The 11,318-nt window shown below is 47.2% G+C and overlaps 1 protein-coding gene across 1 annotated transcript in view; it reads right to left on the reverse strand.

Moving 5' to 3' along the window:
* SPRYD7 (SPRY domain containing 7) overlaps positions 1-8,337 on the reverse strand; it is a 17,692-nt gene extending 9,355 nt beyond the window's left edge. The window contains exons 1-3 of the mRNA XM_077855809.1: positions 8,178-8,337; positions 7,205-7,321; positions 4,739-4,905 (exon numbers count right to left, since the gene is read on the reverse strand). Coding sequence (XP_077711935.1) covers positions 4,739-4,905; positions 7,205-7,321; positions 8,178-8,283 — 390 coding nt within the window. The 5' untranslated portion in view covers positions 8,284-8,337. The remainder of the gene's footprint in view (positions 1-4,738; positions 4,906-7,204; positions 7,322-8,177) is intronic.
* Positions 8,338-11,318: the final 2,981 nt, after the last annotated feature.

The following is an 11,318-nucleotide window of genomic DNA, read 5'->3' on the forward strand; positions in this document are numbered from 1 at the left end:
TCAAGATTCTCTTTCAAGAAATATCCATTTGAGTAAGGGTGTTCCGTATTACGGACATCTGGCAATGATCTACAAATACAAAACCAACTATTCAAAAAGAAGAACAGAGAAAAGCAGATTTTATAAATGGTTTATGTCTTTTGTCTCCTAAAACAATTTCCTTTTTTTTCTCCTAAAAATCTTTCAATAATTTACCTATTTAAAAAAACTAGGGGCACCTGGGTGGCTCAGTCAGTTAAGTGTCCAAGTCTTGATTTTGGCTCAGGTCATAATCTCAGGGCTGTGACATGGGGCCTGAGTCAGGCTCTATGCTAGGCATGGAGTCTGCTTAAGATTCTCTCTCTCTCTCCCTCTCTAAAAAAAAAAAAAAAAAAAAAAAAAAATGCAAACTAAACGTTCTTTGTATTTTTTTAATTGCAGAAAAGAAATGAAAGATCAGGGGCACCTGGGTGGCTCAGCTGGTTAGCTGTCCAACTCTTGATTTCTGGCTCAGGTCATGATCTCAGGATCATGGGATTGAGCCCCACACTGGGTTCTGTGCTCAGCAGGAGTCTGCTTGAGAGTCTCTCTTTCCCCTTCCCTCTGCCCCTTTCCCCCACTCTTTCTGTAAAATAAACCTTTAAGAAAAATGAAAGATCAGACCACAGTTAAAAATCTTAATTTCCACATGTGTCTTCCTTCTCACCAAAATGCTGTATATTTCCTCAATTCAAAAACCTGGATTTACCCTGTGTTGTCTTATCATTAGAAACTTTCCTTCATTACATAGATTTCTTTCAAGTTGGTACCAGAGCCAGGAACGCAAGGCTCTATGTATAAGGGCACCTTTGCTGAAGGGGAGCCTAGGATTCTCTTCTCAATCAAGAGCTGATAGCCCACACCCAGTGTGTAAGGTTCTTGGATAATGCCATGGAAGAAGTAACAGGGAAAGCAGAAAGGGATCTCCGGATTTCATTTTCAACAGGGTGGCTTTGGTAAAGACTTAAATATATCTAGTTGGGAATAAAAATAGAGAGGTCTTAGGATTAAGTCCTATTGTTTGAAGAGTTTTTTTTTTTTTTTAAGATTTTATTTATTTATTCATGAGATACAGAGAGAGTCAGAGACACAGGCAGAGGGAGAAGCAGGCTCCATGCAGGGAGGCCAATGTGGGATTTGATCCCAGAACCCTGGGATCACGACTTGAGCCAAAGGCAGATGCTCTACCACAGAGCCACCCACGGGGTCCCTCTTTGAAAAGTTCTCAAAGTGAAGAAATTTAATAAGATTAAGTTTAATGAGGATTAATACTCCTAGTAAAATGCTGAAATTCTTTAAGAGAAGTTCATAAATTAAATAGAGGCATACATTTTTTTTTATACTTTGTTTTATTGTGCTTCACAGATAGTGTGTTTTTTACAAATTGAAGGTTTGTGGTAACCATGTGTTAACCAAGTCTATTGGTGCCGTTTTTCTAACAGCGTTTGCTCACTTCAAGTCTCTAGGTCACATTTTGGTAGTTCTTGCAATATTTCAAACTTTTGCACTATTGTATTTGTTAAGGTGATCTGTGTTCAGCGATCTTTGATGCTACTATTACAACTGTTTTGGGGTGCCACAAACCACACCCATATGAGACCATAAACTTGATGGATGTATGTGTGGGTTTTAACTGCTTCAGTGACTGACTGTTCCCGTCTCCCCCCTCTCCTCCGGCTTCCTTATTCCCTTAGACACAATATTGAAGTTGGGCCAGTTAATATCCCTACAATGACCTGTAAGTGTTCTAGCGAAAAGAAGTCACGTGCATCTCACTTTACATCAAAATTCAGAAATACCAAGCTCAGTGAGGAAAGCCTGTAGAAAGCCAAGACAGGCCAAAAGCTAGGCCTCTTGTACCAAACAAAGTAGCTAAGCTGTGACTACAAAGGAAAAGTTCTTTTTTTTTTTTTTAATTTTTATTTATTTATGATAGTCACAGAGAGAGAGAGAGAGAGAGGCAGAGACATAGGCAGAGGGAGAAGCAGGTTCCATGCACCGGGAGCCCGACGTGGGATTCGATCCCAGGTCTCCAGGATCGCGCCCTGGGCCAAAGGCAGGCGCCAAACCGCTGCGCCACCCAGGGATCCCCAAAGGAAAAGTTCTTGAAGAAAATTAAAAGTGCTACTCCAGCGAACACACAAATAGTAAGAAGGCGGAACAGCCTGACTGCTGATGTGGAGAAATTTTGGTGGTCTGCTTAGATCGCCTCAGCCATAATATTCCCTCAACCCAAAGCCTGAACCAGTGAACTCCCTTCAATTCCATGAAGGCTGAGAGAGGAAGCTGCAGAAGAAAAGGTGGAAGCGAGAAGAAGTCGGTTCATGAAGTTTAAGGCAAGAGGCCATTTCGATAACACAAAAGCGCAAGGTAAAGCAGCCTGTGCTGAGCAGAAGCTGCGGCAAGTCATCCCGGGGACCTCGCCAAGGGAAGGTGGCTGCGCTGGACACCAGATCGCCAGGGCAGATGGAACGGCCTTACACGGGAAGAAGATGCCATCTAGGATCTTCAGAGCTAGACAGGAGAGGTCCAGGCCTGGCTTCAAAGGGCAGGCTGATCCTCCTACTGGGGGCTATGCAGCTGGTGACTTTAAGTTGCAGCCAACACTCACTGTCCATTCCAAAAATCCCAGGGCCCTGAAGACCGACGTGTTTCTACGCTGTGTGCTCTATAAACGGAACAACAAAGCCTGGAGAACACCACATGGTTTACTGAATACTTTAAGCCCACCGCTGAGACCCACTGGTTTGAAAAAATGAAATCCTTACTCTCTGACAATGCATCTGTTCACCCAAAAACTCTGATGGAAATATATGAGATTAATGCTGTTTTCATGCCTGCTAACACAGCATCCATTCTGTGGCCCATGGATCAAGGAGTAATTTCAACTTTCAGGTCTTATTAGTTAAGAAATACAGTTTGTAAGGCTACAACTGCCATAGATGATGATTCTTCTGGAAGATCTCAGAAATGTAACCTAAAACCTTCGGAAAAAGATCCATCATTTTAGATGCCCTTAAGATCATTCGTGATTGCAGGAGTTTGCTTCTCCCTCTACCCTCACCCTATTTGTGTTCGCTTTCTCTCTTTCACTCTCTTTCAAATAAATAAATAAACAAAATCTCTTAAAAAAAAAAAGAACATTTGTGATTCAGGACACCTGGGTAGCTCAGCTGGTTAAGCATGTGACCCTTGGTCTCCACTCAGGTCTTGATCTCAGGGTCATGAATTCAAGCCCTGTGTTGGGCTCCATAAGGGCATGGAGCTTACCTTAAAAAAAAAAAAAAAAAAAAAAAAAAAGAAGAAAAATATTCATGATTCATGGGAAGAAGTCAAAGTATCAACATTAATAGAAGTTTAGAAGAAGTTGATTTCAACTGTTATGAATGACCTCGAGGGTTTCAAGACTTAGAGGAATAACTGCAGAGGTGGTAGGGATAGCAAGAGACCTCGAAATTAGAAGCAGAACCTGAAGATGTGACTGAGTTGCTGCAACCTCATGATAAAATTTCAGCAGATGAAGTGTTATTATACTGATGTGCAAAGAAAGTGGTTTCTTGAGATAACATCTCCTGGTGAAGATGCTGTGAAGACTGTTGAAATGACAACAAAGGATTTAGAATATTATATAGGGCCAACCGGAGGGCTCAGGGGTGGAGCACCTGCCTCCAGCTCAGGCCATATCGGGCCCTGTGTCGGGCTCCCTGGATGGAGCCTGCTTCTCCCTCTGCCTGTGTCTCTGCCTCTCTCTGTGTCTCTCACGAATAAATAAATAAAATCTTTCAAAAAAAATATCATACAAACTTAGCTGATGAGGCAGCAGCAGGGTCTGAGAGAATGGATTCTAATTTTGAAAGAAGACCTACTTTGGATAAAATGCTCTCAAACAGCATTGCATGCTACAGAGAAATTGTTAATGAAGAGTCAATCTTTGCAGCAAAATGCATTGTCATCTGCTTTTAAGCCACTGTCCCATCACCCTAACCTTCAGCAACTGCCCCTGATCAGTCAGGAGCCATCAACACTGAGGCAAGACCCTCCACCAGCAAAAAGATTATGGCTCACTGAAAACTCACATGATGATTAGCATTTCTTTAGCAATAAGGTATTTCTTAACTAAGGTACGTATACTTGTTTAGATGTAACACTATCGCACACTTAAGAGACCGCAGTAAAGTGCAAACATAACTTTTATATTCATCGGGAAACCAAAGCCTCACTTGACTTGCTTTACTACCGTATTTGCTTTATTGCAAGCGGTCTGGAACCAAACCCACAGCATGTCCGAGGTATGCCTGCAATAAACGTCACAATTTTCTCTAAGAGATCTCGAGTGGGGAAAATACCTAGTACTTTCTAATATGAACATCAGCAAACTTTTAACATTGTGGACCAAGAACTTCTCTAATGTGAGAGAAGCAGGAAACGCTGATCAACAGCCAACCTGTCCTTAATTCTCCTGAATGGAAATAAGGGCTCACGCTCTTCTTCCCAGCCGGCGGCGGCGTCAGGAAGCAGGGCAGTCAGGTGAGGCAGCAGCAACTACCCGAGGGGCTGTCTCTGGAGTATGTGCCATCTCAGGAGACCCAGTCCCAGCACTTCGGAATTCAAAGCACAAACTGCCAGGCTAAAAGCAGTTCAAGTCTTTTTTTTTTTTTTTTTTTTAAGCAGTTCAAGTCTAATAAGTTACAGTGGGAAACAATCCCACAAGAAAACTTACCACCACATCTCCCTCCTGCGGAAGACTGTTTGCTGGCAGCCTATTTTTCTCCTCATTGTTGTGGTACAGGGCTCCATCATTCCTCATCACCAGGCTGTGCACATCTCGGCCAAGAGGAATCTGATTCAAGTTAACTTTCTGAGTTGCAACGCCAACACCCCATATTCCTAAAAAATAACAGTTTAAATGCCCCCAAAATCGAAGGAATACAAATATGAAAGAAGGAATTGTTTTTAAGAAGAATATAAGTTGTTTTTAAAAGAAGAGGCATACTATCACTGAACTATTTTTTATGTTCTAAAAAACAAATATTTTAAAAATAGGCTGCAGGGGATCCCTGGGTGGCTCCCCGCGGTTTAGCGCCTGCCTTCGGCCTGGGGTGTGACCCTGGAGACCCAGGATCGAGATGGCGTCGGGCTCCCTGCATGGAGCCTGCTTCTCCCTCTGCCCGTGTCTCTGCCTCTTTCATGAATCGCTCTCTGTCTCTCATGAATAAATAAATAAAATCTTTAAAAATATATATATTTAGGAAAAAATAAGTAAATAAAAGTAGGCTGCAAAGTACCCTATGTTCTCTACGGATGGAGCACAACCTAGGAGGTAAGAATGCGTCCTGAACCCGTACTGCCTGGGTGAAACCTCGGCTTAGCTACGTCATCTGGGGCAAGGTCTTTAACCTCCCTCTGCTTCCTCACCTGCGAACTTGGGCTTCTAACAGTACTTCAGTTATTAAGAGATACAGGAAGGTAACCTAGTAAATAGTTGGATCAGTGTAAGTATCCCCCCCAAAATCGGTTAAGTAAAGCGCAGAGTATTTTTTATAAGATGTTAGCTATTATTGTCATCACTATTCTTTAAAAGACATTTTGAAAAAGCTACACAACAAATTTAAATGGCCCAGGGTTCTAGCCAAGCACTACTTGGAGAGGTGGGAAATCTGTCTTTAACTTTTCTGTCCATGGTGTGTGACAGAGAATATAGGACCTGGTCAAGATCACAAAGAGGAGAAAATTAATGATAGAAAAATGATTTTCTTACCCGTACCTTAAGTCAGTGAGTTTAAAGCCTTTTGGTCTAAGCTGATTTTAAAGCAAGCAGCTAACCAGTGAAACTGAATTACCTAGAGCTCTGGATTTTTGTCTCAAACTGTTTCCTTCTCAGTTTTTATCAAAATCAGTTAGGAGAAAATCTATAAATGGTAGAAAGTTTGAAGATCAGGTTGCCAATTTTTCTGAAGTGAGCAGCACTATCAAAAAGCTGCATGTCTGGATATTACCGTCTAGGCTTCCTAGATAATCCGACTATGTAATTTACCTTCCAGAGTGGGACAATTTTAAGAGTGACAGAGGTGATAATACTAGCTTCGTGGACAACAGTTCTAGACGGGGTTAGAGTCTCCTTACCGCTAGAGAACTGTGCATGCTGTGATGCCCTTGGGCACAACTGTCTCAGGCTTGTATTGAGAGATCAATTTACAAACCCCAACAATGTATTTATCCTAGAGATGTCACTGAGGATGCCATCCTTTACAGAAAACCCACATGAAAATTTGTACCAAATTTAAGGTTCAAGAATATAATGGCTTCTCTTGAGAAAGGTAGATTGTACTTGAGAAGATTTTAGCAACCAGAGACATTTTGCAGTTTAGCTTATAAAAGAATGGAGGACAGTTTCCTTTTATTTCATATACTTAAGAATATCAGTATTTTACATTAATTAAGAAAATAAGCCCCAGAAGGATGTTTTATATCATTCAAGCTTGTCGAGTAAGAAGAGTATGGTTGATTGACTTACTCCCGGCTAGTTTTCCTATTTTATACCTATACTTATATTTTTCAAGCTATATTTCACTAGAAGTTTTTTTTCTTACAACAAAGCTTTAAACAATATATTTCCTCATATTCAGTACAGCTCCAAGTTAACTCATTGCTACTCTAATACTCAAACAGGACTGTCATATGATTCAAGACACTCTGTAAATTTTTTAATGAGAAGTATAGATATTAGAATTCTAAATCTGCTGATTGCTTCAGAAGGCAACAGATCTTGGTATTTTAACAAGTGTTAAAAAAAATTCAGGATCGTAAGACTGATTCTATCCTAAGATAACACAGCAGGAATCTACACCTTATACGCTTGATCGAATGAAATGGAGCATCTAGTACCCATTCAATAAGGCCAGCGCCTTACACAGACCCAGTGCAAAACACATCTGTAAGTATGATTAATGCAAAGCAGGAATGGTAGTTCCTGTAATCTCATTTTATAGATATGCAAACTGAACCTAAAATAACTAAATTAACTACTTTAACCAGGATCACACAAGAGGGGGGGGGGGGGAAGGGGCTTTCCAAACAAGCTTTGTGATTTTTTTTTTACTGTCTCACTGATCTTTCTCATGTACCCCAAAACTGCTCTTACTATTTACAGCTAGGGCTCCCAATGGTAAAGAACCATTATACCCACCTGTGGACTGGATTTTGAATTCAAAGTAGCTTTTGTTTTGATGTAAAGGGGCGCTGGCTAAACAGCCTCCTGTCCCACAAATCCTTCTTCCATTTTTCACAATGACAACATCCGTTCCTGAATTAAAAAAAAAAAAATGCAGAGGCCGTGTCAAGTTTTCTTTTTTCAATTTTCTCATCCAACCATCAAGGTTCATTTGTTTCACTTTTAACGCTCAGCCAAAAATAGAGCCACGCTATATTCAGTCCAAAAGATACAAATGCTGATACATTCGAAACAATTTTTAGTTCCTGTCCCCGCCCCCCCCCCGAATGTTTGTATTTAATATTCATTTGCGGCCAGAGATCCGCGGGAGGAGCGCTGGGCCGGGGGCTCGGGTCCGGGGAGGCGCGGCGCCGAGAGCCAGAGCCGGGGGGATGGGGCGGCAGGTGCAGGGCCCGGCGGGGGGGAGGGGCAGGACCCTCCACGGCCTCCACGCACAACACGGCCCGGCCGAGCGGGCGCAGACCGGGAGCCCCGCCAGGCCGCGCGCGGGTGCAGGGGGGCAGCTGGGGGGGCGGGGACCCGGGGAGCCCCGCGAGGCCATGCCCCGGTGGAGGGGAGCAGCTGGGTGGGGGGGTCCCCGGAGGGCCAGGGAGACTTGGGAGGCAGGGGGGGCGGGGAACCCGGGGACCCCGCGAGGCCGCGCGCGGGTGCAGGGGGGCAGCTGGGGGGGCCCGGGGGATCTGGGGAGCCAAGGGGCGGGTAGGAGGCGGGGTGGGTCGTGGGGGGGACGGGAGACCCGGGGCCCCAAGGGCCGGGGTCGGGAGAGGAGGCAGGGGTGTCCGGGCGCCCGGGGACCCGGAGGGCGGAGGGCGGGGGCCGGGGGCCGGGGCCGGGGCCGGGGCCGGGGGGGCGGCGCCCCGCGGGGCCGTGTCGCGTGGTCCCGCCGCGCGCCGGGGCGTGGGCCGTTGGGCCGGGGCGGGGGCCTCACCCATGTGCTGCGTGTCCAGCTGCACCGCCGGCATCTCCTTGAGGGGGATGTGCCCCGCGCCGCCGTCCCGGCAGCACCGCAGGCAGCAGAACACGGACGCGGCCATGGCGCCGAGACCCCGGCCCGCCGCCTCCGACCGCCGCGACCCCGCCCCGCCTCCCGCCCCCGCCTCCCGCCGGCGGCCCGGGGAGCGGCGCGCACCCCGACACAGCGACGCCCCCCGCCGGGAGGCCGCACTGCAGGCCGCGGCCAGGCCGGGGCGGAAGGGGCGGAGGCTGCGCGGGGGGCGGGGCTGGGCGGGGCTGGGGGCGGGGCTGAGGGCTGGGGGCGGGGCTGGGGGCGGGGCGGAGGCAGAGGGCAAGGCGAGCGGGCGGGCCTCGGAGCGCGGGGTCGCGGTGGCCTCTGCGGGATGCGCATCACTTTTTTTTATTTTTTTAAACATTTATTTATTTATTTATTCATGAGAGACAGAGAGAGAGAGGCAGAGACGCAGGCAGAGGGAGAAGCAGGCTCCACGCAGGGAGCCCGACGCCGGCCTCGATCCCGGGACCCCGGGGTCACGCCCTGGGCCGAAGGCAGGTGCTAACCCGCTGAGCCCCCCGGGGATCCCCGCGCATCAGTCTTGACGCGGAGCAGAGCGCAGCGCGTCGGTGCCCTCCGGGTACATCCGCGGTCTTGGATGCTGACTTTTAAAGACTGTACCCTCCAGGGGCGCCCGGGGGGGCTCCGCGGTGGAGCATTTGCCTTCAGCCTGGGGCGTGACGCCGGGTCCCAGAATCGAGTCCCGCACTGGGCTCCCCTCCCTCTGCCTGTGTCTCTGCCTCTGCCCCTCTCTCTGTGAGTCTCATGAATAAATACATAACATCTTTTAAAAAAAAAAGCGTACTCTCCAACTTCGACATTACCTTTCGGGATGAATTGACAGGAGCAGGTGAGGCGGGGCAGTGGGAGCTGACACAGGGAGCCCGGGTTCTCCACCCCCAGCCGCAGGTGCGGGGCCTCCCAGAACTCTGCCTCCGCCCGGAGCCTCCGGCCCCTTCCCCGGCTGGTTTCCGAGGACTCGCTGCAAATCCTCCGTAGACACACAGGCCCCAGGAGGACGGCAGCCGGGGACCTCCCCGGGCGTGTCTCCGGGGCTCCAGGGGGGCCCGGCGCATCGTAGGGGCTGCCCGCGGGCGGGGCGCAGGAGGCCACCCAGGAGGGCACCGCCGGGGCGGGCGGGGGTAGGGCGATGCTCCACCTCCGGGGCCGGGGGGGGGGGGGGGGTTCTCGAGGGGCGTTAAGACAACTCCGGAGGCCTCGAGGAGGATGTCTGGCCCCGCAAGGGAAGCCCCGGGTTCCACCGCCTGCTCCTTTGCGCTGCGGGGTAGGAGGCCCACAGGATGGCCACCTGTCACCTGTCATCTCCCTGCCTACTTAGGCCTCTGTCCTTGGTCCATTTTGTTTAAATACAGCTTGGCGCCCGGAGATGGTCTTCGATGACCTCTAGAATTAACGGGGCTCAAACCTTTATTCCCAAGTAAGGTTTCCATCCTGAAGGCTTAGCCCAGGTTCACGGCCTGGGAAACGGATGCCCATTTAACACCTAATGGGTTTCTCTGCATAACTTTTTGGTGATCTGAGTGCAAATATCCTCAGTGGAGGATTTTTTTTTTTTCCTCTAGAGAATGACAACCTTTTTAAGATCCTGGGTCTCTTGACTGTCTAGACACAGGGTGTTTGCATTACATTAGGGAAAACCTCCAAGTTCTGTACTTTGAGGTTAGTTAGCATAGAATTAATGACTAAGGCTGAGGGAAGGCTCTCTCGCTATAAAGTACTTTCTTGGTGATCATTTTAGACGTGACATTTTTCTTTTACTGAAAACCTCAACCTTTATTCTGAGAGTTTATTTATTTAAAAGATTTTATTTATTTATTCATGGGAGAGGCAGAGAGAGAGGCAGAGGCACAGGCAGAGGGAGAAGCAGGCTCCATGCAGGGAGCCGGACGTGGGACTGGATCCCCAGTTTCCAGGATCACACCCTGGGCTGAAGGCCGCGCTACAGCGCTGAGCTACCCGGGCTGCCCTATTCTGAGGGTTTAATTAGTCTTCAGTTCTCTTTCCACTGAGAGGGAAGGGGAAACTGAATGTTGGAGAGAGAAACTTTTCCGTCATTCCGTGCGGTACGCACTCTTTGACTTATGTATCTAACTGAATTCTTGAAAATTTTAGGGCGGATATTGTCTTGTCCTCATTTTATAGATGAAGAGATAGAGTTAGAGGGATTACGTAACTGGTGACCAGGAAATAAACCAGGTGGGACTCCTAAGCCTGTATTTGCTCCACCAGATGATGCTGCCTCTCTACTTCTGCAGATCTAAGTCTTGTAATAAATACTGAAATTCCTTTAAAAGTGCTCTCAATTAAAAATGCAGATTTGCACTTTATTTTTTGTATGTCTCATTAATCTCCATGTTGGACACAAGCTTCCAGGACGCATGTGCAGAGAATAACATAAAATAGCAGTGGTTAAAAAGGTAAAGTATTTATTCAGAAATGTTACTAAGAGTAGTGCTCGTATTTAGTATATAATAAACACCCAGGCCATTGGAATTATTCGTATATTCAGTGAAAAGCCAGACTGTGAGGTGGCGTGAGTTGGCCAGAACTGTAGACGCAGAGCTGCCATAGTCCTTCCTGCTAGAAGAGTAATCTGTTGGGCCTCTGCCCAGTGCACTTTGCCCCCAATGTAGCAACCCCAGCGTACTCAGCAGTATGAAGCAAGCAGAACCAGTTAGCTCCTGAAACAGGCTTCCCGGTCTTGGCAAATGAATACCATCCGTGAGCTCGCAGACCTTATTCTTCTTATATCTGAGATTCTATTATCCTTTCATTATTATTTTCAAAGGAATTACCCTTTCTTTTTGAAGAGCACTATGCTAAAGACATTCTGACAGTCTTTCACAGCTATCACTTTAAATAACAATCACAAATAAAGCCTACAAAAAGTTTCCCAATCTTTAGTTAGAAGGTCGTTTATCTAAGTCAAAAGCAATAAGAGAGAATGACTACTTGAAAAAAAAAAAGTCTGCTTCAGCGACATATGCCAGGAACTTGAGAACTGATAGGACAATAATGTAAAGCATGTGTTTCCGAGTT

This window comes from Canis aureus, chromosome 17 (assembly GCF_053574225.1).
Source record: "Canis aureus isolate CA01 chromosome 17, VMU_Caureus_v.1.0, whole genome shotgun sequence".
Classification (NCBI taxonomy): domain Eukaryota; kingdom Metazoa; phylum Chordata; class Mammalia; order Carnivora; family Canidae; genus Canis; species Canis aureus.